General features: G+C 50.1%; 1 protein-coding gene across 16 annotated transcripts in view; it reads right to left on the bottom strand.

Annotated features, from left to right (window-relative positions):
• AGAP1 (ArfGAP with GTPase domain, ankyrin repeat and PH domain 1) overlaps positions 1-25,602 on the bottom strand; it is a 558,467-nt gene that overhangs the window by 93,785 nt on the left and 439,080 nt on the right. For 7 of the 16 annotated variants that reach the window (XM_021075539.2, XM_084998790.1, XM_084998789.1 and 4 more), the window contains one exon: positions 2,360-2,437. The exons of the other annotated variants lie outside the window; for them this stretch is intronic. In XM_021075539.2, the coding sequence (XP_020931198.1) occupies positions 2,360-2,437 (78 nt within the window). The remainder of the gene's footprint in view (positions 1-2,359; positions 2,438-25,602) is intronic. 16 annotated transcript variants of the gene reach the window in all.

Below are 25,602 nucleotides of genomic sequence, written 5' to 3'. Positions count from 1 at the left end.
TTTAAAAAAGACTCCATTTGGAGAAGGGGACAATTCGTGGAACCCCCAAGGCCTCAGGTGACAGCAAAAGTTAGAATGTGTGGGATAAGAATTTTCACAAAGGCAGAGAGAGAGGATGTGATGACGTCATATGCAAAAGGACTGGAAATCAGAAAGACATTTCTTCTTTTGGCCGCACGGGCGGCATGCAGAAGTTCCCAGGCCAGGGTTCAAACCCGAGCCGCAGCAGTGACAATGCCAGGTCCTTAACCTGCTGAGGCACCAGGGAACTCAAAGGCACGCTGACAATTTGTTTTATATATGAATCCAGTGCTATCATGGAAAAAAGCCATGTGAAAGGAGACTGGGTGCCTACAGATATTAATCTCGAAAGAAACCCAGAGGAAAGGAAGAACGATCCTGCGGCTGAATTGAAGATTCATAAATATAACTGAGCGTTGAATAGAAAGAAAATGTGAGGAGGAGCCAGCTTTGTGGCCATTATTTTCTCCAGGATCTCCAGGACTGCTTTGAGTAGCTCCTGGAGATGGACTGCGGGACCCCAAGTTTGCAGTGTTACCTGTATTTACAGATTTCGGGGAGCAGAGAGCATATGGCCCCTCCCGACCCAGGAGCGCTGACACTGCAGGTTACCTGGCTGGTGCAGGCTGAGAAGTTTCTCCCTCTGCACATCGTCACACCTGTCATGAGTGAGAGCCTGCCCCTGTCTCCAGGAAGACCCCATCAGCAAGTCTGGTGGAGGGGGCCCCCCCACACGTGCCTGCCTGCTACTGGCCCCCAGCTTAGTGTTTAACCACATGTAAAACCAGACCTCACACATACTTGTTAAAGGCCAGAAGTCAATCAACAAAGGTGTTGTGACAAATGCACACACACGGAAACGAAAAACAGGTCTGATAAGGACACAGGAGAGAGGAAGGATGGGCACCCTCGGCTGAAAATCTAACCTTAAAAAGTAGTGAGTGAGGGCACTTAAATTCTCCGCAACACACAACACAAATGATAGTGCATGCAACTGTTTCTAAAATTCTATTATTTTCCCCTGTCACTCTGTCTCCCTTGAACGAATGCTTTGCAAGACGATAACAGAGGGGTCAAGGTCCATTGGTACCTGAACAGACAATGGTTTCCCCCTGAGGAATGAAAAAAAAATCATCATTAAAAAATAGGCCTTTAACAAGCCATCGTGAAAATGCAGTTTTGTTTTCCAGATTCATTTTTTTTTTTCCCCCTGGCTGAGAGCAGGGCTTTCCGTGGCGAGACAGGAGTAATTGTGAAAGGAAAGAGAAAAGGATGCTGATATAAATCAGCAAAGGTTAATGATCAGGATGTGAAGAGAGGGACTTGTTTACAGAAAGAGTGTGCAATTTAAAATTTACAAGAGATTTAATGCCACTGCTTGGCAATCGCTAAAATCAACAGCCCAGAAAACAGTGACATTAAGAAAAATATTACAGTTATAATCATCCCCAAATAAGTCAATTAGTGTTAGGGCACGAGCTGGCGATTACTTGACCCATTTGGCTTGCACTTAAGTGAAAAAAAATGTCCCCCTATTATACCGAGATCGCTGGATTGTGACCTATTTTGCATCGCACGTATTGTACGCCAGCCTCCCTTACAAGGGCTTGGGTTGATGGGGGTGGTTTGCCTTTGCCTGGCATCAAAATAATTCTGACCCTTGACATTTGTAATCATAAAAAAAAGGGCAATTTATAATTGTGTTGTTCAAATGAAGGCGGGGGGGGGAGGAATTCAATCTGCTATTATACAAAAGCAATGACGGCTGTCTTTGGTGAAAAAAGCAACGCAAGTCAATTTGTGAACTTTGGCACCAGACGACCTTTAGAAACACAACAATATACTGAATTTACAAGCAATAGCAGCCCATGCAAATGACCCGGGCCTGGCTGCCTCTGGATTCGAGCTGCAGAGAGCATTATGGAGAATGTTTCCACAAAACAAATTAAGACTGTTACTTAAATGTCACGGCACACGACTGTATTCGGCTACAGATCATTACACCTGATACTAACACTTTTAAAAACTGTAATAACTTGGGAAATATTACATTGAGTGCCCACATGGAGAAAGGAAAAGAAAAAAGAGGAGAAAATAGGTTTCTGAAGTAATTTAAACATCACGACTCTACGACTGCAAGGGAAAGGTCAGAATTTAAGTAAGCTGAAAGGAACATGAATGGCAAAATAAAACACACAAACAAAAAGATGGAAAGACCACAGGAATGACTCTGCAAACACAATCAGGGTGCATGCGGCTTTGGGCGCATTTCCATGTCTGCATCGGAAAGGAAGGCGGGGAGGCGGGATGGAGGGTGGGGGGGGGAGAGCGGCGTTACCTTCGGTGTTGGTGCTGCTGCTGCTGTAAATATTTCGCAGGCTACCAACACGGTTTAGTTTCCATGCTTTGCGTTTGGCTGCATCCCGACAGCAGACAGGGGAAAGGGGGAAGAAGAGAGAAAACAAAAAGGAAAAGAAACAAATGAAAAGGGGAAGAAATGTTTAAGTAGCACGTGCCGTCTCCCCGGGGGCAGGTGCGCGCTGGGTCTCCTGCTCGCAGTGGCGCGGGGGGCGACTCAGGCAGGGCAGAGCAAGGCCAGCCAGCATCCTTAGCTTTGCACAAAATCCAGCAGATGCCCAGGCCAGGAAGCCCATGCACCCCTGCTTCCCTGCTGGGTTCTCCACGCGGCTACTCAGGGCCAAGCTGGCTTTTTCCTCAGGGGCTGGTGGCATCTTTTGAAGACGCAACCATGCCAGTAGCCATCGGCCCTTTGATTTGGCAAGATACCGGCAGTGCGTCAAATCCAAAGGGACTCAGGTGGCGAGCCACGCCTGCGTATGCTGCAGGTGGTAGGTCTGTAGTGCCCAGAGCTGTTAAAAAAGGAAGCAGTTTCTCCCCAGATGTATTTTGGTCCAGAAAGGAATCGACCACCAGCAAAACTCAACTATGATCTTGCTGGGGTTGAAGGGCAGAGTCCGTTTTCCTTCTGGGGAGGGTGCTGGAGGCCCTGAGTGGAGGACCCCAAAGAGCCCGTGGCTCCTTAGAAGAAAGCATCCGAGAAAAAAAAAAAGACAAATGCCAAGTTACCCACAGAGCAACGCTGGGCTCAGAAGCAACGTGCCGAACGAGTTTAAGGTGGACACAGTGTGCCCACCGCCTGCTCGCAGGGTGTGCAGTGTAGCTAACTGGCCGAGAGGCCCCCTCCCCCTCTTCTCCACCGACCCATCCTCGCCTCGTCAGCCCCCCTCCCTCCCGGCGCTGGACACGGGGACGCGGACACCTGCGGCCAAGAGGCTGCCTCTGCTCAGCCCTTCCGAGGAGACCAGTCATAAAAAGCCAAGAGTTAAACAGGGTGGTTGCTCCCCGAGGAGCGGGTCTTCCCGCCCACGTGGCTGAAGACTCAGGCACAGGTCCAAAGGCTGGGCGGACAGGACTGCCACACAGCGAGGTCAGGGATGGCCACCACTGCCCACGCTCCTGAAACCATCCGTGGCTCCTGACTTCCACAGCCAGGAAGAGAAACTCGGCAAACCCGCACGAGGCGTTCACTGATAACCGCTTGTATTAGTGTAGGTGAGAGGCGTCCACCTGGGGAGGCAGGTGTGTGGGTTTCCACAGGTGGGTCTGCAGCTCATCACGGGGAAGCCAGGCGGACCCACTGGCTCACAGACGGACGGGAAAACGAGGCATGCACTGGCCGGAGACCAGCTCTCTCACCCCTCTCAGTTCCGGGCTGGGGATGGGCTGGCTGTTCTTGCCCGCAGTGTGTTAGAGCCAGGACTCAACCTCAGCCTCGAGTGGCATGGTGCCAGCTCGGCGGGGGTGGGGGTGGGGGATGGGGTGAGGGGTGCCAAGTTCTGCGGGGCCCCCGGAAGGGCCAGGGCGAGGGTCAGGTCTTCATGAGGAGCTGGGCCGTTGAAGCGCCTCTCAGGCACTGGGCTGCAGGCTGGGTCTCTCTGGCGTGACAGCACAGATGCACTGGAGCAACAGGGACAGTGAGGGGAACAGGCGGAGTTCTGAAACCGTACTGAGTGATCACGGTGCAAACGTGACGTTAATGCGAGTTAGAAACCGGCTCCACATAGGCTGCCATCCGATTTGAAACGAGAAAGAGTGGCGCTATAACCACACAACTGAGAATGACCTTGTAGCCTGAAAACCCAAATCACTTAATAAGGAATGTCTTGGGAGACTGAGATTAGCAGATGTAAACTATTATATATAGAATGGATAAACAACCAAGTCCTACCGTAGAGCACAGGGAACTAGATTCGCTATCCTGTAATAACCCGTAATGGAAAAGAATACAAAAAAAAAAAAAAATATATATATATATATATATAGCACTGGGTCACTAAGTCACTTTGCTGTACAGCAGAAATTAACACAACCTTGTCAATGAATAGTATTTCAGTAAAATAAAAGAAACGTCATCTTTAACCCAGTTAGGCTGGCGACCGAGGCCCCTCCCCAGTACAAGGGAACAAACTGAATTTACCGTGGGTGAAGGCTTCTCTCCTCTCTGCATCCTCAAGGTATCTGTAAGGTTATCTCTTGTCCCAGGTGACACCGCACCTGGCAACAGGAGCTTCAAGACCCCATCAGTGCGAACATCACTCGAGACAAAGGACACCGGTCACAGTTTTTGAGTGTTTACTTTGGAAACGTTCAATGGGTATTTACCAGGTCCCTCAGGTATAACGGATACGCTCATGGAATTAAACGTGGGCTTAATTATTTCAGCAGCCGGAGCTCTGGTGTCTTGGCCCGCATCTCACTAGTTCCAGAAAGTGGTAGCCACAGAGGCTGCACTTCTGGGTAGAAAAACACTTACCTCTTTCTAAAGCATTTACATATAAATAGGCAGAATCTGGGCTGGGTGCCCCTCTGGAAGGGAGGCACCTCGGGTGCAGAAAACCTCTCTCCTAACTGCTTTCTGCCTTTTGCATTTTTCAAAGCCCCAGTCTCCCATCACCGTATGGATAGATAAGCAGGAAGTGAACTCGCAGCCGGGTTTTCTATTAACCTATTGATGAAATAATCAATTTTAATGTGTAAAATGTCAGGCCTTTTTCGTCCTCGTAAACAAATGGACTTTTTCGGGCTGATGCCAAGGTCCTGAGACGCACATTTGTCTCCGGGGGCATTGATTGTCCTACGTCCACTTGTTAAGAACCTTCTCAAGGAGAAAAATACAATCACATTAGCATCAATAAAGCCTCGGGTTCCGCGCGATGCTGCTGCCTGGATTCACCTCTGAAGGAAGGGAAGCCGTCGGACCACAGGGAGGCAGGCACGCCAACGGATGCCACTGGCTGGATGCCTGGCTCCACCCGAACAGCCCACACCCGGGCCATCACGCGGGTGGCCTCCCCGGGCTCAGGCCTCCGCAGGAGATGACCACTCAGCCATCACGCGGAGGAGCCCAAACGACCGAATTTTCTGGGTCATCTCTGTTGCAATGAAAACAGTTTTTTAAAAAAAGTTTTAAGCACACCGTTTCTCCTTTTAAACAAAGGTCAACGTGCTCTGATATTGTCACTTATGTTATCTCTCAGAAAACTATTGTTTTGACAGAGGAATTTCCCTTTATTGGACAAAAAGGTGGCACCGGGTGGGCATGTCACCAGTGTTTTCCATCCTGCTCTTCCACTGTTTTAGGGAGCCTGGCACGGCACAGGTCTCAGCGCCACCACCAACGCTCGAGAACACACACATGCACAGCGCGGGGGGCCCCAAACCTAGCAACATACACTTTCAGCTCTAGTGGAAGTGAGCTGCCAGCCGAATGCCAACCACGGTGAGATCCGCTTCTCACTTCAGCCTGCAAATTAAAAGGGACTTTCTGACGCCCCTGCCCCCACGTCTGGGGTGGCAGAAACACCCGAGGGCGAGGGCCCCGGGGAAAGGCAGCCCGTCGCAGAGCAGTGCGGCATTCTTCCCACAAGGGGGGCGAAACGCGAACCGTGGCGCAGGTTAAACACCAGACTGGTGGTGTGTGAACACCACCACGCAGCTGAGGGCCGAGAATGCGTTCACCGAGAGGAGGTGGGACGCATCAGTATGCCGGCTGGAAGGTCTTCTCTAAGGATCAGACCTTTGAAGAAGGCAAGGTGAGACAGTACAGAGACCCAGGCCCCAAATTCTAAGGAAAGGAAGAGTTTGCCGCCTTGTAGTAAGAGCAGCCTCGTCCCCTCCCTTAGTAGGAATATGGGGGTACAGTGAGTCGCCTGACCCGTGAGGCAGCCTTTGGATGGAAAGAGAGGAAAAGAGAGGTGACGCTGGTGCTAACATTGACAAGTGCAGGAGCACGTGTCCTGGGGATGTCGCCTGGCCCTGTCCAGCCTGAGCACAGCCCTGCCGACGTCCACTTTCTTTTTTTTTTTTGTCTTTTTAGGGCTGCCCCTGCGGCATATAGAGGTTCCCAGGCTGGGGGTCAAATCAGAGCTGTAGCCACCAGCCTACACCACAGCCACACCAGATTCGAGCCGCGTCTGCAACCTACACCACAGCTCACGGCAACGCTGGATCCTGAACCCACTGGAGCGAGGCCAGGGACCGAACCTGCATCCTCATGGATACGAGTCAGATTCATTTTCCCTGAGCCACAATGGGAACTCCGTCCACTTTCCTGACTGACTGACTTTCTGGGGTAGGTGCTACCAGACTGGCAGGTGGGGTGGCCATGACCCAGCTCACCCGGGTCCCAAAGGCTGCCCATCCTGAGCCGTACAGCTAAAGAAGAAAAGCCTGGAGTGAACGTGAATTCACAGAACATCTCTTTAAGGTGTCTGAGAGGAAGGACGATTTTTGTGTCCGGAGGTATGGCACGATGCACCCAACTCCTCCTGTAATTACTAACAGACAGTGGCCCTCTTTTCAAAGGAAACAGAGAGAAAGGGAAAACGTGCAAATTATGGCTTTCTACTAAGTCAGCGTAGCTGGAATCATTTAGAGTTAACGACTCCCAATTATGACACACCTCTTCATTTTTGCAAGCTACGGCTTTTCGTAGGAGTCCAGGGTCACAAGGGACTTAGGATTTTATTTTAAAGGAAAATCCATTGCTGCCTTCCTCTAAACAAATATGTGTGTGTGTGTGTGCGTGCGCGTGTGCGCCTTTGAAACCGCAATGTGCAAACGCCTGAGAACTAATCACACAGACCTCCGCGATGAGAATCCTTCGACGCGCTCCTTGCAAGTGGAATAAAAACCCTCCGCAGTCTGCTGGCATGCTCAAACGAGCTCCTCCGAAGCTCTTCCTCCATCATTGGACCAGGAGACCACAGACGTGTATTAATGTCCCCTCTGGTCTCCTTCTGACAGCGCTCTTTGTTGATTAGATAAATATGCCTCCGAGAGCTGATGAAAAAACGATGCAGCAGGAGCTGCGGGGCCGGGCCGTGCCAGCCATGTTGGATGCGCGAGCGAGTGTGCGTGAGTTGCACCCCCGGCGTGCACCCAACAGGCCTGGCGGAATGAGGCCCGCTGCAGCCCTCGGAATCAATTATGAGAACTAATAGGATCTTCTTACTATGCGGAGGCCGGGGCTGGGTCGGGGAGGGCGGGCCGCTCGTGGCTAAGGCTGTCTCGTCTCAGCACGAAACAAACAACCCTCTCCATTCATTGCAGGGAGTGCAAACGTGCACCCCTCTTGGAGAAGCCGGACGACAACCTCGCGGACAGCACGGTTCCCTGGCGGCTTCGGCCGTGAATGTATTTAATTTTTGAGAGAGGCCGTCCGTATACATGCCACGGGTGCAAGGGGAGGGGTAGGAGGTTGCCTCTGCTTCTCGGAGCATTTCAGGCCGGCCGTGGCCCTGGGATGCTGGATAAAGCCGGTCCCCCAGGAACCTCTGCAGGCGGGATCGGATGCCGCTGCGGTTTTGTGTCCCTTCCAGTTTAGTGCGCCCGGGGTCCGGTGATCTTTTGTTGGTGTAATTTCATTGTGAGGTTAGAGATTGGAGATTTCTTTTGTGCCGGCCATCTGAACATTCATGCGCTCCACAAGACTGGGTAAATGTTCTGTTCTTTTATGAAAAGGCAGTGGGTTTTTTTTTTTTTTTTTTTCCTCTCCCATAAGATGCAACCCAGAAGATTCTTACACCACGTGAACTCTCTACTTTCACTGTGAAGGGGCTTGACATCATGGTCGCTTCCTAGAGGCTACCACACAGAGCAGGAGTCATGTTGAAACGTCCCTTAAAAGGGCCTTTGAGAGGATTAAACAAAACCCAAGGCCAAGCAAAATAGGACGAACGCGCAGGAAGCAAAATAACTTCGTCCTTCCCCGTTTCCAGCAAGACCCGTGTCCCTCTCGTGATCTGAAGCCTCCGAACATAAGGCAGAACATCCAAGGACACAGGCCCCTGGCATACATCACCGACCCTTAATTACGAAGGTTCAACGCCTTTTCCAATTACTCATCGTGGCTTTCCTAACAGCAAATATGAGCTTCCTCTAAAGCTCTTACGATCTGAAAACTGCCCAGGACTTCCACATAGTGGGCGGATGAAGATGCACGTGGAAAACCCCATTGACCCCAGAAAACGTCGAAAATAAAAACAAAGCCCAAACTCCAGGAAACGCCATAAAACCAGAAGTTCCAATTAGGTGATGTGTCGGTGTTCCTTCTGGCCTAGAAAAAGACTGAGTTGCAGAGCAAGGGTTCAAGCGTACCCCAAATTAACTGGGTGTCTCAGCCTGACATCAAGAGGAGAGCTTTTAATAGCGGCGGAAATAAGAAAGTGAGTTGAAGTCAAATCTACCTGCTTTTGAGGTTCGGCACATTTTCAGATGGAGATTAGAAACGCATCGGTAAATGACGGAAACTTCTTTCCGTGTCTTCAGGAAGGAGCTGTTTATTTTGAGAAGGGGAGGTTTTGGAGGGGTGGCCGGCTAGGATTCGGACATGGGGGCTCCCTGGCCTCTGCGCACCCCTCTCTTGTGGGGTGTGATGACGTATGAGAACAGAACCCACTCGTGACCTGGGTCCCCAGCATCATGCGAAACTCTGCTTTCCTGAGGACTAGTTACTCAGCAAACAGGGTCGACTGTTTCGTAAGCGATTCGTAGTAGAGGACCGGACACCTGGCGGTCAAAATAGAAACAAAAAGCCAACTGAATTCTCACTGCAGGGAAAAAAGTGAGGTTCAAACCGGCTTTTCAAGCTGGATGACCTGTGGGAAGGTCACCTTTGGTGAGATCTGCTCAGCTCTGCTCACACGGACAAGCAGGGCAGGGTCTGGCGGGGGGCAGTCTCCTGACCTTGCCCCACCTGGCAGCCCGCCCCCCCACCCCCACCCAGGGCCGGATGCTCTGAGAATCCGCAGGCACAGGGCTGGCCGCAGCACCAGGACCACCTTAGGCTTTCCGAGACAGAAATGAGTGATAATGGGAAACATTTGTCCTTTCTTCTCTCCTCTTTCCTTTCTTCTTCTGTTTCTTCTCTGTCTCCTCCGATGGAATATATTGCAGGGCCTTTCTTGGGTATCTTTTTTTAAAACACAACATCTTTCTCAGCAATTCCAGAATAGAATAGTTTTTTTAATAAAACTTCAAATTGTGCTATCATATTTCAAAGGCAATGACCAGTTAAAGCAACTAATCAAAGGCATAATGATTTAATGACTGCTGCTCGTGCTCCCTGGAAGGGCTGTAATTGAGGGGCTGTGATCACTGGACCACCAGCCTCAACAATGGCAGAGGCTGCATTTGATCTGCCATCTTTGTAGTTGACTGCCTACAACGGCCCCGAGGGGAATGCTACACTCCGGGGTTATTCAGCCCATCACGTTCCCCCGGTGGCCATCTGAATCTGAGAACACCGGGGAAAACATCTTCTAGAAAACATTTTTAATGTTTTGCATTTAAGAAGGACCTCCCCGGAAATTCTCAGCAGCATTCTGATCTGTGGCTGGAGAAATCCTGGAAGCCATAAGATCTTTGGTACTTACTGAGTCAAAATCAAGTACAAAGATCAGAGTGAGAAAACCAAAGAAGAACTCTACACTTTTGATTCTTCTTGCGATTATGGAAATATGTTCCTTTAAACACTAACAGATTTCCTCCCCATAAAACCGCTTTGACTTTTTTTTTTTTTTGTCTTTTTGCTATTTCTTGGGCCACCCCTGCGGCATATGGAGGTTCCCAGGCTAGGGGTCGAATCAGAGCCGTAGCCACCGGCCTACGCCAGAGCCACAGCAACGCGGGATCCGAGCCGCGTCTGCAACCTACACCACAGCTCACAGCAATGCTGGATCCTCAACCCACTGAGCAAGGGCAGGGATCGAACCTGCAACCTCATGGTTCCTAGTCGGATTCGTTAACCACTGCGCCATGACGGGAACTCCCGCTTTGACTCTTAACGCCACAACTTCCTCTCGCACGCTCCTTGGTTATTGTGAATGATTAAACAAGGTCCTGATTATTCTAGGAGAAGCCTGGAAAAGTGATGCAGTGCTGAGCCGACAAAGTAACGTATGTCTCATCTCTTTCATTTCTTGTGGCTGCCTGATGGGAGGGGGAGGGAGTGGGAGGGATCGGGAGCTTGGGCTTATCAGACACAACCTAGAATAGATTTACAAGGAGATCCTGCTGAATAGCATTGAGAACTATGTCTAGATACTCATGTTGCAACAGAAGAAAGGGTGGGGGAAAAAACTGTAATTGCAATGTATACATCTAAGGGTAACCTGACCCCCTTGCTGTACAGTGGGAAAAAAAAAATAATTTAAATACGTCAACTTTATTCAAGTATTTCTCTTCAAGTAAGAATGCATTAGAAGATGACTTTGATGTTATGGCAGAAGCAAAATTAATTTCATAGTTGTTTAATATGAAGAATAAACCACGGCCAATCTAACCATCCCTTGCATTTTCCTTTTCTAGATCTTATCCACCCATGTACACAGTCGTCACACTTACAGGTATCGCTCCGCTAGAGTCCTGTACTACTTTTGCACATTAGGGGTTACAGGTACTAGAATTTTCAAAATCGTCCCTTTTAACAGTTGTGTGGTGGAGTTAACATAATATCAGAGCTGTAGCCATCCTTACTGTCAAAATATTTAGTTATTTCCAACGTATGCTATTAAAAATGCTATAACCTGTTTGACTTAGTGGAGACACAGATAATTACATACAGAAATAGTTAAAGATATGTGTATTTCCATGCTAGCGTACATGCACGTATTTCTTTGCCATGTCTGCTGAGAGGACCCGGAAGACGTGACAACCCCATGGCAACAAGCACCCCTGGACCCCAGATCTTGGTTTCCAATGCCATCTCCAATAAAAAGAACCAGGGCTCCTTTGGAGACATGGCTGCTTCTAGGACTGAGACAGGAAAATGACAAGATGGGCCAGAAGCATCTTGCCCTTCTAGCAAGTGAAGAAGTGCTAAAACCAGCGAAGAAAAGCCACCTTGATGGGTATAGACGAAAGAGCACAGAGCCAACTCAAGAGCTCCCCGTGGCTGAGGCTAGAGCAATCGAACCATGAAGAAAAACAAAGGATGACTGGATTATAACCTCAGGTATAACATAAATATCCCAGAGTCCATACTGACAGAAACAAATGATTGAATACATTAATAAATGGGCGAAGAGGTCAAGCTTCCACGCAGAAAGAGTTTCTCATCATTTACGGAGGTATCCCACCTGAAGGAAGGGGACGGGACTCTGCCTCCTTAGTGAGGGCTGTGCGGAGAGACCTCCCCCAGAGAGGACGGGGTGGAGGTGGGAGGGGAGGGAGTAAGCCAGCGTGCAGGACCTTGACAAACACAAGGTCAAGGTCAACACAGACAGTCATGCATCCTGCAGAGAGTGCGTAGCCCGGATCTGATGTGATCACAGGGGAGCTTTACCTCTGCAGTCCTCCTCCCCCAAACCAACAGCCCTGGACGAATTCCAACGGGAGGCAACCTACAGCACGGCTGACCAGTGCTCCTCAGAACCGCCAAGGTCACCAGAGTCAAGGGACGTCTGAGAACATGTCCCGGCCAAGAGCAGCCTAAGGAGGCATGAGGGCTATGCAGCATATGTCATGTGGCACCCAGGACGGGGTCCTGGGACAGAGAGAGGACATGAGGCAAAACTAAGAGAATCTGGATGCAGTAAGTTAATAACAATGTAATGTAACGTTCAGTTAATAACGCTGTATCATATTGGTTTATTAATTATAAGAGATACAGCACCCTAAGAAAAGATGTAAACAACAGGAAAAATTGTGCATGTGTGTGGGGGGTGGGCACGTGAGAGTTAGCTGTACCACTGCCTCCATTTTTCCGTAAGTCTTCACATTTTCCTAGAAGATGAAGTCGATTAAAAATACTATAATAGGCGTTTTTGGGCGGGAACATGTTTTTTCTTCCAATTGCTTTGTTTCCTTAGGATAAAGTGCCAAGACTAATATCCCCAAATGAGGGAGCTATTTTGTAGCTGGAAACACAGACACAGAGAAACTATCTTGTCACCACATAGCACTTGTTCTCTTCACTCAATGTCAGACTCAAGACAATCTGAAATCTTAGCGCGGCATCAACAGTACATGTCACACCTGTTACTGAAATTCCCAACAACGTGAACACCGCCCCCAATGGGCAGTTGTGCTAAAAGCTGTGCTATTTAATTTATGATTATGAAGGTGGGCTTCAGAGTATGTTTGTTAAGTAATATTCTTTAATTAATTAATTAATTTTTTGCTTTTTAGGGCTGCACTCATGGCATATGGAGGTTCCCAGGCTAGGGGTCCAATTGGAGCTGCAGCTGCCAGTCTACAACACAGCCATAGCAATGAAGGATCCGAGCCGTGTTTGCGACCTACACCACAGCTCACAGCAAAGCCAGGTCCTTAACCCCCTGAGTGAGGCCAGGGATCGAACCCGCAACCTCATGGCTCCTAGTCAGATTCATTTCCGCTGCGCCACGACGGGAACTCTGTAATATTCTTTAGAAGTAAAAACCTCCCAAGGACGGTTCTACTATGCTGTCTCCATGTATTTCATTCAGAATTGGTGACCTTCACATTTTTTTCCCATTTATGGATTACACTGCATATATAACCAAAATGTGCCATGTTTGAACATGTGTCCATCTAACTTCCAGAACTAGCATTTAATAATTAGAAAATGAGCTTTGATCCACTGAGAAAAAAAATGTTTGTGTTCATGTTGAATTTAGAACTTGGCTTCTAATCAGCATATAAAATTATCTTTTTAATAAACGTGACGGAGTTTAATACCGCTGAAGAGAAGAGTCACACTAGGCTGGCCTCTCGAATTCCCTGAGACGCACCTGTGGTGCCTTATCTATGCTGGAAAGGTCTGACCTCAGGAAGGGCCTTAAGACTTTCAGGTGCTGCCGTCAGGAGACAAAACCAGCATCTTTCCTTAAAGAGGGATAAACAAGAGTACAGCTACATATGAAAAACCAGTCTGTACTCACCGGCACATCCAGAAAATAAATACTGCCCGCAATAGATGATATTTTACCAGGACACAAAACATGAGGTGCTGTTCTCACCAACGTCCATTTCATATATACAACGTCCATTTCATATCTCTTTTTTCAGTTTCTTCCTAAACTGCAAGAAAGGAAACGCTAAACTGACTTCGCCCACAGAAGCGCTGGTTCACAGCCTGAAGATTCTCAGCCACCACGGCCCTGAATGGACGTGGAACGTGCGAGCCTGTACCCTGTGTCTATTATTTGGGTTTTTAAAAAAGATGATTTACTTCTTCTCTAATTCTTTGGCGGAGACAGTGGTGTTTTATACAATGTGTAGGACATGCCGACTGCTACGAAAAAAAGCATCAGGACAGCAAGGAGCTGCTCCCATCAGGGAGGAAGTCCGGCCGCGGATCTGGTGTGTCCGGTTTCAGTGCGTTCATGGGTGAATTTGATAAAGCTGGTGGGTGTCTACACTGCCTTCCTCCCAGAAGGGGCAGGTGTGAGGTGTGATGAAGAACAGGTGAGGAAGGGGTGTGTGGCGGGGGTGGAGAAGCTGGAGCTCGGGACTCATGCCGCCCCACCTGGCAGCAGCACAGGGTGGCTGTGGGGTGACTCAGGGCTCTGTGCCCTGGTCCCCAGGTCCCCCTCCTCCCTCCCAGGGCTGCCATGAGGAGTGAAGGGGGCCACACAGCAAGAGGGGCAGAAAGCCTGTGAAGCCAAGAGCACGCCAAGTACACGGATCCGCGGAAAGGACATCTCAAACAGCATGAAGGACACGAGCGAGGGCACCTCGGCGTCAGCTCTGTGGACCCTCCGCTCCCCCTCCCCCCACTTTTCTTTTTTCCCGGTTGGCAAAGTAAAAGCAGAGCTGGAAGGAGGGCAGGTGTCTCGAGGTGGTGCTTCAAGTCCAGCCATCCAGCCTCTCCTGCTCACACACACACAGATTTCAGTCTCAGGAAGCCCCGTCATTAAAAAAGAAGATGCAATTGGAGGACCTATGGAACTCAAGGCAAGAGACAGACGTGGCGTGGAGTGCGTGACGAACTACTGTTGCATAACTCTGGTTGAAGTTCAATGACTTGATGAAGTCCAGCCATTGGCTGTGCCGCTATGACATCATCCATCTCCATGTCCCTCCTTTTTCATGTTTAAACGCCCCATCCAGAGGGGCAGCAGATGCAACGGGTTCCACCCCCCAAAGGCCAAGAACTTCCACTGAAGAGAAACAGATGAAAGGCTTTCTTACTAAAAAACTCTACAAAACAGCCGAGGGCCTCCTCGTTGGCAGGTGTGTGTGCGACACTATGTGTGAATATATTCTTTTCATATCTCTTTTTTCATACTTTTTTTTGGCTGTGCCCCAGGCATGCACAAGTTCCTGGGCCAGGGATCAGACCCAAGCCATAGCAGGGACAATGCCGAATCCTTAACTGCTAGGCCACCGGGGACTCCTTTGTCATAAAACTGGAATTTGAAGCAGTTTATGAAACATACAGTGGCGCTCTCTCTCTCTCTCTCTCTCTCTCTCACACACACACACACACACACACACACACACACACACACACACACACGAGGGCTGGGGAGAGGAATTCCAAGAGAAGGCAATTCATTAATAAGGGTAGACCAGAACCTCCCAGCTGACAGGACTTGGAATTTTTCAGATCGCAAGAAGACAGGTTTTTATTACTTATCCTGGAGACTGCACCAGAGAAGCTGGAGCAGCTTAGAGGGTCTCAAAATTATGGCTGCTTAAACAATAAACCTGACATTTTAACAGGGTCAACATAATAAACCACTAACCTCACGGGAACCTGCGTGCAGTACCTGGACGTAGATGCTGTGGATACGGCCACAGCCCCCACAAAAAAAGGAAGACCAAGAGGGAAAAATACATACCTGAGAGTATGGAGATGCTTCTGAAAGTTGTAGAAATACAGTTCAGAATGATTTCTGGGATAATAAGATTTCACAAGTCTCCCTTTAAAGGCATCATGCATGTATGAATGTACAGCCCCCCTCCCATTTCTCCACTCCTGGCCAAACAGTGCTCTGGGAGAATCATCAAACAGGTGCTCAGTGATATATACACTCAGTGATGTTTCCCTCCTCCTTTTAACTCTAGAGGTAGAACTATATTTTCTGATAAACTCAACTTGGGTGAAAATGTAAAAACAAACTGGAAAAGATCAATGGTTCCCCCCCCCCTTTTTTCTTTTTATGGCTGCACCTGCGGCATAGGGCAGGTTCTCGGGCCAAGGGCTGAATTGGAGCTGCAGCTGCTGGCCTATGCCACCGCCACGGCAACACTGGATCCAAGTTTTATCTGTGACCTATGCCATAGCTTGCAGTAATGCTGGACCCTTAACCCACTGAGCAAGGCCAGGCATCGAGCCTGCATCCTCATGGATGCCAGTCGGGTTCCTTAACCGCTGAGCCACGACAGGAGCTCCAGGGTAAAAATACTTTACATAAAAGGCTGGGAGGAAGGTAGACGAAAAATGCCCACCCCCATGGCGAGGACCACAACAGCATCAGAAACTGTGTCAAAGCACAACTCTAGAAAACTAAAAGACAGTGAGTTCCCTCTGTGGAGCAGCGGGTTAAGAACCCGACCGCAGCTGCTTAGGTCATTGCGGAGGTGCAGGTTCGATCCCCGGCCCGGCGTGGTGGGCTAAGGATCTGGTGTTGCCTCGGATGTGGTGTAGGTCACAGCTGTGGCTAGGATTCAATCTCTGGCCCGGGAACTTTCACATGCCGCGTGTGTGCAGTCATAAATTAAAAAAAAAGAAGACAATGCGTTTCACTTCAAAATCTTTTGAGTCCGTTTCTGTTTTGTCAATAAGTTCTTTTGAAATCCATTTGATATTCTGTAATAACCCATATGGGAAAAGAATCTGAAAAGGAACGGATATATGGACATGAATAACTGAATCACTTGGCCATGCACCTGAAACGAACCCAACACTCCAAGTCGACTCTACGTCGATAAAATTTAAAACCACCACCACAACTAGTAAAGCGTCGTACATCAGACACTTGGCTCTTGTCAAGCTGCCGTGACTGGTGAGCCTGGCAGCCATCCCCGAGGGATGGGGTGGGCATCAGAGTGTCTTCGTCCCCTGCGCAGATGCCGAGCGCCTGCTCAGCGGGCACAGCTCCCAGTGTTTAAGTGCGGAGGAGTCCATGACCGTGGCTGCCGCTGATCATTTACTGAATAATGAAACTGACACAACTGATAAAAGGTTTCAATCTCGAGAAAAATGATTGATCGTTGTTCAGTTTACTGGCACCGCCATTTGTGTGACAAACGGCTGGGAAGCCCCCAGTTAATCTCCACACACCTCCAGCCAGAAGAGGCAGCTCCAGCCCGTGCGTCCAGGTCATCAGGAATAGCTAATGCACCCCGCGCTGCGAGTGTGAGCACTAAACACTGGTGGTTTATCAAGGCTGATCTCTGAATCAATTTGCACGATGGATTTTTTTTTTTTTTGGTGAGGAAGGGAAGAGACAGAGGAGAGGCACAACAAGAAAGAAAGATAAGGCACAGCTGAGAGCACACGGTCCTAACAGGGAGAAATGGAATTGTCACTAGGATCAAAGCATAAATGACTTCCGATTGGCTCTGGATGATTTCTGGATGGCTTATAGATTTTCTTGATGGCGAAGTCTGATCTGTGGCATCAAAGTGCCCCATCAAGGTTGTTCGTCACCTGAGAGGAAAGCGCTGCCCTGCATACGGTCTGGTCTCTTCCCGCATGAACAGAGGATGCTTATTCTTTTAAGTATTTTATTAAAATTTTATTTCTCGGGGAGGGCGGGGGTGGTGTGGCTTTAAGGGCATTAAAGGTTTTATTTATATGGAGCACTCGGAATAACACATTTATTTCTACGGCATTAGATGCCGTGTCCTATTCTGATTTTGGCGAACATCAAATCGACACGCTCTTCTGCCAAGAAACTGACGTAACGTGGACACCAGAACAACCTAGTGTTTTCAGCCCTCTGCTGCTGCCTCCTGCCTGTGCCATTGGGTGGGGGGGCACGATCAGGACTAACTAAGAGGATGCACCGAGGCCAATTAGCAGACAGCCTGGCGGAGAGAAAATCATAAGGAGCAGCTGTGGTGATGAGGATGCAGCTTTACCTCCCCACGTTCAAAACAGAAAGGAACAAGCCTCTCCTCAAATGGTGGTCTCTCGGTCAGCACATTCCAGGTGGACACAGGTCCAGTACTATATGATTGCATTACATGAACTGAGATGAATTTGAGCTGCACCAAGTTACTTTCTCCTCCTCGGCTACACTCCAGCATGAGGAGGCCAGGGAACACTTCTACAGGTGACCAGGAATTTCAGGAATCATAAACACAGACATGGAAAAAAAAAAAAAAAGCGCTAAATGCAATGGATTTCAAAGAGAGGCATTCTCTAAGATGATGCAGGCTGAGATGAGAGAATGGAAACTACACAGCTACGAAGAGGGACCCACATGCAAAGTGGGTTCTCTAACTTCAGACGATCCATAAAGGGCGCTTTAAGTCCTGCACGGGGCCGGAGGAATTAGCGGCGCGGCGGCGTGGCGTCTGGTTGGGGCCCTGGGAAGGCACTAGAGGCGCTGCCTTGAGGGCCGTCATCACCTTCCTTCCAAAGTGAAATAAGTTAAAGGAGGCTTTTCTCTTTTTCAGCGGAGGGGTTCTGAGCCTTCAAGCTGCTACTGTGTCTCTAAAATTCCAAGAAGGAGCTAGACTCAATAATGCTTGGCAAGCTTTTTTTTTTTTTTTTGGCTTTTGTTTGTTTTTTTTTAAGAGCATCTTGTTGGATTCACATTTGAGAATACAGAGTTTTGGAAAACATGGGTTTATGTCACATAAAACCATCCTCATCCCAAATCAGTGGGTACTTCCACTGTAACTCTTCTTTTTCTTGTACCTGCTGGAGGAGAGCATCCGCCAGGCACACACCTGAGGCATGCATGGTGCTGGGCATCTGGGGACACGGGCCAGCAGGAGAGACGTCTCCTGCCTTCTTGGGATTTCCATTTAGTTGAAGGGGCAAGACTAGCCCTTGCGACATGTTTCAAAGCAACATGTCGCGTACACAATACAAGGCTGTCCCGTGGCAGAAAGCAACTGTCCCCTGAACTGTGCAGACCAACATGAGTTGAGGACAAGACCAAGTCCGCTCCCCGCCCTGCTGCCCAAAGGGTCCGCCTTTTCTGCTGCACAACCTTGAACTGTGGGCTTTCTGTGCACCCGGCTGTCAGCGCCGAGGGAGAACTCCGGGGACGATCCAGAGTCTCTGAGATGCAGAGTCTTCATTAAGGGTTCATTTTCAGGTCATACACAGGAAAATCCATGCTTTAAACGTGTCAAGGCTGCACTGAAACCTGTCAACATCGCTAATCGACAGAGAAATGCAAATCAAAATCACAGGGAGATACGCCTCACACCTGTGAGAACAGTTATCACCAAAAAGACCACAAATGACCAGCGTTGGTGAGGATGTGGAGAAGCCTGTGCACTGACAGGGGCAAAGTACCCTGGCACGGTCACCATGGAAACCGCACGGAGTGTCTTCAAAAAATTAAAATCAAACTACCATACAATCCAGCAATTCCAATTCTGGGTATCTGCCCGAAGGGGGTAAAAAAAAAAAAAAAAACCCTATGTTCTATGTTCATTACAGCAATATTATTATTATCTTTCATCTTTCTGTCTTTTTAGGTCTGCACCCGCGGCATATGGAGGTCCCCAGGTTAGGGGTCCAATCGGAGCTGTAGCCTCCAGCCTACACCAGAGCCACAGCACCACAGCTCCCAGCAACGCCAGATCCCTAACCCACTGAGCGAGGCCAGGGATCGAACCCGAAACTTCATGGTTCCTAGTCAGATTCATTAACCACTGCGCCAATGACGGGAGCTCCCATTACAGCATTATTTACAAGAGTTCAGATATTGAAATAATGTAAGTGTTCTCTGACAGATAAGCGGAGAAAGAAGCTATATCTATTTTGGGAATATTACATATATTCCTAGAATATTACTTAGCCATAAAAAGAATGAAGTCTTGCCATGAAACCTGGATGGGTCTAGAGGTATTATACTAAGTGAGGGAAATCAGAGAAATACCAATACCATAGGATTTCATTTATACGTGGATCTTTTTTTTTTTTTTTTTTTTTTGCTTTTTAGAGCTGCACCTGAGGCATATGGAAGTTCCCAGGCTAGGGACTGAATCGGAGCTACAGCTGCCGGCCTACACCACAGCCACAGCCACGCCAGATCTGAGCCCCGTCTGCGACCTACACCCCAGCTCAGGGCAACACTGGATCCCTAACCCAGGGATGGAAGCCGTGTCCTCGTGGATCCTGGTTGGGCTCGTTAACTGCTGAGCCATGAAGGGAACTCCCTGTATGTGGAATCTTAAAAACAGAACAAATGAACAAACGTAACCAAACAAAACCAATGCACAGATACAGAGAACAAACCGGCGGTTGGCGGAGGGGAGATGAGGAAAGAGGCACAAACTTCCATATATAAAATAAATCTCCAAAAAAAAAAGAAAAAAACAGGGAGTTCCTGTCGTGGCTCAGTGAAAACGAATCCGACTAGGAACCATGAGATTGCAGGTTCGATCCCTGGCCTCGATCAGTGGGTTAAGGATCTGGCGTGGCTGTGGCTGTGGCTGTGGCATAGGCCGGCGGCTACAGCTCCTATTGGACCCCTAGCCTGGGAACCTCCATATGCCTCGGATGCGGCCCTAAAAAGACAAAAAAATAAAATAAAATAAATGTCGCAGGAGCATGATGGACAGCACAGGGAATCTGGTTCATGACAAGGCAGTAACTGTGGATGGTGGCAGTGGGAGCGACTAGCCCTCCTGCCGTGGTCATTTGCAACGTATAAAAATACTGAGTCACTGTGCAGTACACTGAAACGCATATCATATTTTAAGTCAAATACACGTCATTAAATCTTCTTAATTAAAACAATTCTTTTATATTAAGCAGTTTTTCTTCACCTTTCATGGTACCTTCTGCCACTCTGTTACCGAGGCCCTTCCCATGTGGCCATGACAGTGCAGACATTTCTAAGTTTGCCTCTGGGGCCGGGCGGGCTCCCCAGCCTTGGAGCAGGTGGAGGCTGACAGATGACGGTCCATACTGCAGAGCCACCCAAAGAGTCTGGAGGAGCCTGAGGACTGGGACCCACTTCTATGTGGAAACAGCCCTTGTCCGCCCCCAAAGCACAAGGGGACGGTCCCTGGCGGCCACCTGTGCTCACTCTCCCACGGGGGATAGGACGTCGTGGGTGGGGTGCCCTGGGTGAGTAGAAGGAGCTGCTTCAACATTTCGCCTGTGCTCGTTAACGGATCATCTCTGATGGTTACGGCCTGCGACCCTTGAAAAGCACGATGTAGCAAGAGGTCCCTCAAGTCAGAACAGAGTGTCGCTGGGCCTTGGTTAGACCACCCAGCATGATCTCCAAATACGATGCGAGTAATACGGCTCCCGAGAGTCGCATTTTAATGTATACAAACTACACCCCAGCAAAGGAAGCAGGAGCAAGCCCTGTTCAAACACGAACCGCATCCCGCCCGCGGGAGGTGGAGCTGGACTTCAACCCATCCCCCGACCTCCCCCATCATTCCTTTCACCGTTACAACCTTTTTGGGGCACAGCTGCCCACCTGCCTGGACTGGCCAAACTCTGCGGGAAGCAAACCCACCAGGAGAGCAGAGCCTCACACCAATAACTGAGGCAGAAAAGAGGCATCTGGGCCCTGGCAATGCTGGCTTTCGTGGACAGCCAGATTCGAAGCGGTTTTTCAAAGTTTCAATCTGTGTAGAATCTTTATCCGCTCTCACTTTCCCCCGACTCACAATTCAAGAAGGAATGACAGGAGGCAACCCAAGGTCAAAGGAACGTTTTCCGAAGTCGGAGCAATGAGCAGAAATAAAAACCCTAACAAGAAACATTTCGGCAAAAGAGAAATTTCTTCTTCTTCATTAGAATAAGGAATTGCAGGGTGAAACGCCTTAATTGTCCACGAAGCAAGAGAGCCTTATGTGACTGCCTCTGCTTTCAACACACGAGAAAGGATACCCAGCATTTAAACGACCGGGTCTTTTTCCAGTTGGAAAACTCCCAACGCCATTCTCTGACCTCTGAACATGATCCTATGCAGAATAAAACTATTTTTTAAAATGCATAATATTTAATCTACTTTATTTTAAACGGTTAGCGTGGAGGGCGTCAAAAGGGATCTATTTCTCACGAGCATCCCTCTGTGATGCTCTGGGCCGCTTCTACAAACGGCGGGATTTTCTGATTCCCACAGCTGCTTGGGAAGAATAAGCCCCGCAAATACTGGAACATCATTGTACTTGGGGAACGAGCTAGAAGACACACTGAAATCATCTTGTACTGGCCCTTCTCCTAAATTAAAAGGCTGGAGAGATGAAAGATGCATAACAATTTAAAAAAAATATAATATTCCCCAGGTATTTTGCCAGCAAATAATTACAGCACAGAGACCAGGGTCCAGGTCAGCTTGCTGGAAACGACACCGGGGGACGTGAACCTGAAACAGGTCACTCTGCTGCCGAGGGACAAGCGCTAAGTTCAGCGAGGCCACCGTGAGAACACGTGGACCCCAGAGGGTCCCCTGCGTCAGTCCGGCCACCGCTGGCTCTCTGCTCCGCGTCCCCCGGTGAGTCTTCCTGAAAATAACCTGGTGGACCCGAGTCTTCGTCCTCTGCTTCGCTTCCTTGCACTGCGTGGACCACAACCCCACGTGTCGTGTATTTTACTACCCACGACACATTTCCCATGAGGACGGCGACACTGCAGGTGCCCATGCTCGCCGGAATCGTGCCAGCTTCCAGAAGGAGGCAGAGTCTATGCCCACCGCGTGGAACCAGGACCTGGCGACTGTTCACCGCAGATGACGGTGGAACTGAGGCTGCGTGTCCTCGGAGGCCAGGACCCAGAAGGAAACGTGCCATCCTTCTGGCTGTGCCTCGCGCCTGCGACGCCTGCCCACCAGCTGGAGGAAGCCCTGGCCACCTGGGTCCCCTGTAGGTGGCTTGGCCGACAGCCGCAGCCAAGGTCCCGGGAGGCTGCGCCAAAGTCAGACACTCGAGTGACCCGGGTGAATCTTCAGCCCCTGGATGCAGCGCCCTCTAGGGGAGGTCCCAGACCCTGCGGGGCAGAGACAAGCCTCCCTGGGGGCTCCGGTCCTGATCCCCAAGCCACAGACACTCCATCTGTCGTCTGCGTGACGGGCGACAGGTCACAGGTGACATGGAAAGGACTTTTGGATGGGCAGGACTTGTCCTGAAAACAGCAGCTGCTATTCCAAGAGTAACCCTGGTATCTCGTTTAACCAAATGTAAAAATAGTAGAACTTTGGTTATGCTTGAAATTTGGCTGAAGGCGATGAGATCAGGACAGATAAGAGCCCATTCTAGCGGAGGGACTGTAACAGGAGCACCGGGGCAGGATACTGATGTCACGTCCTAAGTGCGTCTCCCGGGGGCTGCCGGGTCCTGGCCTGAGTCCCGCATCCTGCTGAGTCTGAGCCGTGGTGATGGTTCACCCTTCACACAGTCTTGGTGGACCTTGCACCTGCTTCCAACCACCGGTCCTCAGCCAGGCTGAGTTCCAATCCCCTGGCGCCCAGGCTCCCCCCCACAGGGCAGCTGAATCCTAAACGCAGTTTTAAATCCGTGTGCAGGGAGCTGGTGGGCTGGCCCCTGCCTGGCCCTCTCCTCACCCCGCCGTGGACCAGAGCAGTCACAAGGCTCCCCCTGGTGTCGTGTCCCGTGGCTGACCTGCCCCTTCCGTTCTTGAAGGCCTTTCCTGCGGGCACTGCCTGGCTGGCCGGCACCTGTGCGTCCTCCAGCCTCTCCATCCTCATGGTCCCTCCACTCCATCCTTCCTCCAGCATGACGGCGACCCTCAGGCAGGCACCCCCTCACTCTCCCGACCCTCCTCTGGTTCCTGCCTCTACATCTGGCAGCTCTGCGCTGTCCACGTCTGCCCATCCACGCAGAGTCTCTGGTCTACACAGCACCCTGCCCTCAGCCTCCTCCCCAGAACTCATGCCCCCTGGCCCAGCCCATCCCCCCTCACTGCCCACCTTGCCCCTATATGTGTCACTACCTAGTCACCTAGCCACAGGCAACACTCGGACTGGATCACCTCCCAGTCTCACCTCCCCCAAAGGCACCAGCTGGGGTGTGATTTCAGGAATCCGGGTCTTACAAGTCCCTGGAGGGGTCCAGGAGCCAGGGCATGCTGGCCTGGGGGAGGGGGCCGGACCAGATACTCATCACTGCCCTCCCCCTGGACGGCAAGCTCTCAGCGGGCGGGGCTGCCCCCGGCTCACTTCTGGGTCTTGGAAGCAGCAGATAACCGTGCCCTCCGGTAGCAAGTGGCCAGTAAGTGTCTGCCACCAATGTGAATTAAAGGGACTCAAATCCCAGGAAAAAAGCAAAGGCTGTTACTGGAGGAAACACGTTAGAAAGACCTGGCGTTGCCCAAGTCTTGAGGTCAGTTTTACTCCCTAAATAATAATCCCACAACTTGATTTGAAGGATGAAAGAGGAAGAAGCCTGGGGGGATTGAATCCCAAAGGACAGAAAACCCCAAAACCCCCACCGATGTGGGGAATGTGGAAACAGGGCATCTGCAGGGACCTGAGGCTTCGTTCCTTAAAAGACTCAAGCCAACGTCTGTAACGACGCAGGCAAAGAGGCGCATGAACCAAAGGCTCGCCCGCTCCCAGCCCAGCGGACTCAAAACCACGAGACCAGGACCAGGCACCCGACGGCGTCTGCTGGAAATTCCTCCGAATGGGGAGCATCGCGGCGGTGACCGCGTCACCGGACCGAGGCAATAAATACAGACGGGCCACAGAGAAATGAGGGGTGGCCAAAGGGGACGTGGGCGCTAAGTCACTTATTCTGCAGAGACTCGGAGACGCTAATCATGGCCCACGGGAGGTGGGCAGAAAAAAGCAAAGAGCTGGCTCCGGTCTTTCCGATTCCATCTACCCACCGGGCGGCTCATTACGGGTGAGTTACAGGAAAAATCCAAGTGTTCAGAGAGAGGCTGGAAAAGCTGAGCTCTGCAGGCAAAGCGAAATGGGAGCGAGGCTCACGGGCCTTGGCTGGGCAACCGCGGATCGGGACAGAAGCCGGAAAACATCGACCCTGGAGTTCAGAGGTCAGTTCCTGATCGGGAAGAGCACGGGGTGATGGGAAACTGCAGACTGTCCCCGGCAGACGGTGACTGATCTCGGCGGCAGAGAAGGGGACCAATCGTCACGCACGGACCAATGAGACGGAGTCTTAACTAAAGATATTTAGGAGTTTTAAAAAGAGAAATAGAACCAGATTTAAAAACATGTGAAAGACGGAGTTCCTGTCGTGGTGTAGTGGTTAACGAATCCGACTAGGTACCATGAGGTTGTGGGTTCGGTCCCTGCCCTTGCTCAGTGGGTTAAGGATCCAGCGTTGTCGTGAGCTGTGGTGTAGGTTGCAGACGCAGCTCGGATCCCGCGTTGCTGTGGCTCTGGCATAGACCAGTGTCTACAGCTCCGATTAGACCCCTAGCCTGGGAACCTCCATATGCCGTGGGAGCGGCCCAAGAAATAGCAAAAAGACAAAAAAAAAAAAAAAAAAAGTGAAAGTCACATATTTCTATGTGGCACAGTCAGTTAAGGACCCAGCGTTGTCACTGCAGCGGCTTGGGTTGCTGCTGTGGCATGGGTTCCATCCCTGGCCTGGGAACATCCATATGCTGCAGGCATAGCCAACACCCCCCGACAAAAACAACCCCAAATCACCTATTTCTGTAATGAAGAGAGAGCCAAAACGTGGATTCACTCGATTATAGCAGATTCTTTCATTTCCTATTCCAGATGAGGAAAAATGGGAAGTCAAACAGCAGTGCAGGAAAAGAGGGATGGAGCTCCCTGGTGGCTCAGCCATTTGAGGATCTGGCATTGTCGCTGCTATGGCTCTGGTCACTGCTGTGGCGTGGGTTTGATCCCTGGCCCAGGAACTTCTGCAAGTGCCATGAGTGTGGCCAAAAGTCACACGTCACCTAGGTACAGATCACAA

Source organism: Sus scrofa, chromosome 15 (genome assembly GCF_054392235.1).
Source record: "Sus scrofa isolate SSC_HxYL_T2T_F1_AM1 chromosome 15, Sscrofa_HxYL_maternal_Yorkshire_Landrace_v2.0, whole genome shotgun sequence".
Lineage (NCBI taxonomy): Eukaryota > Metazoa > Chordata > Mammalia > Artiodactyla > Suidae > Sus > Sus scrofa.
The sequence above is the reverse complement of the archived record's forward strand: the minus strand, read 5'-3'. Positions and strand labels throughout refer to the sequence as shown.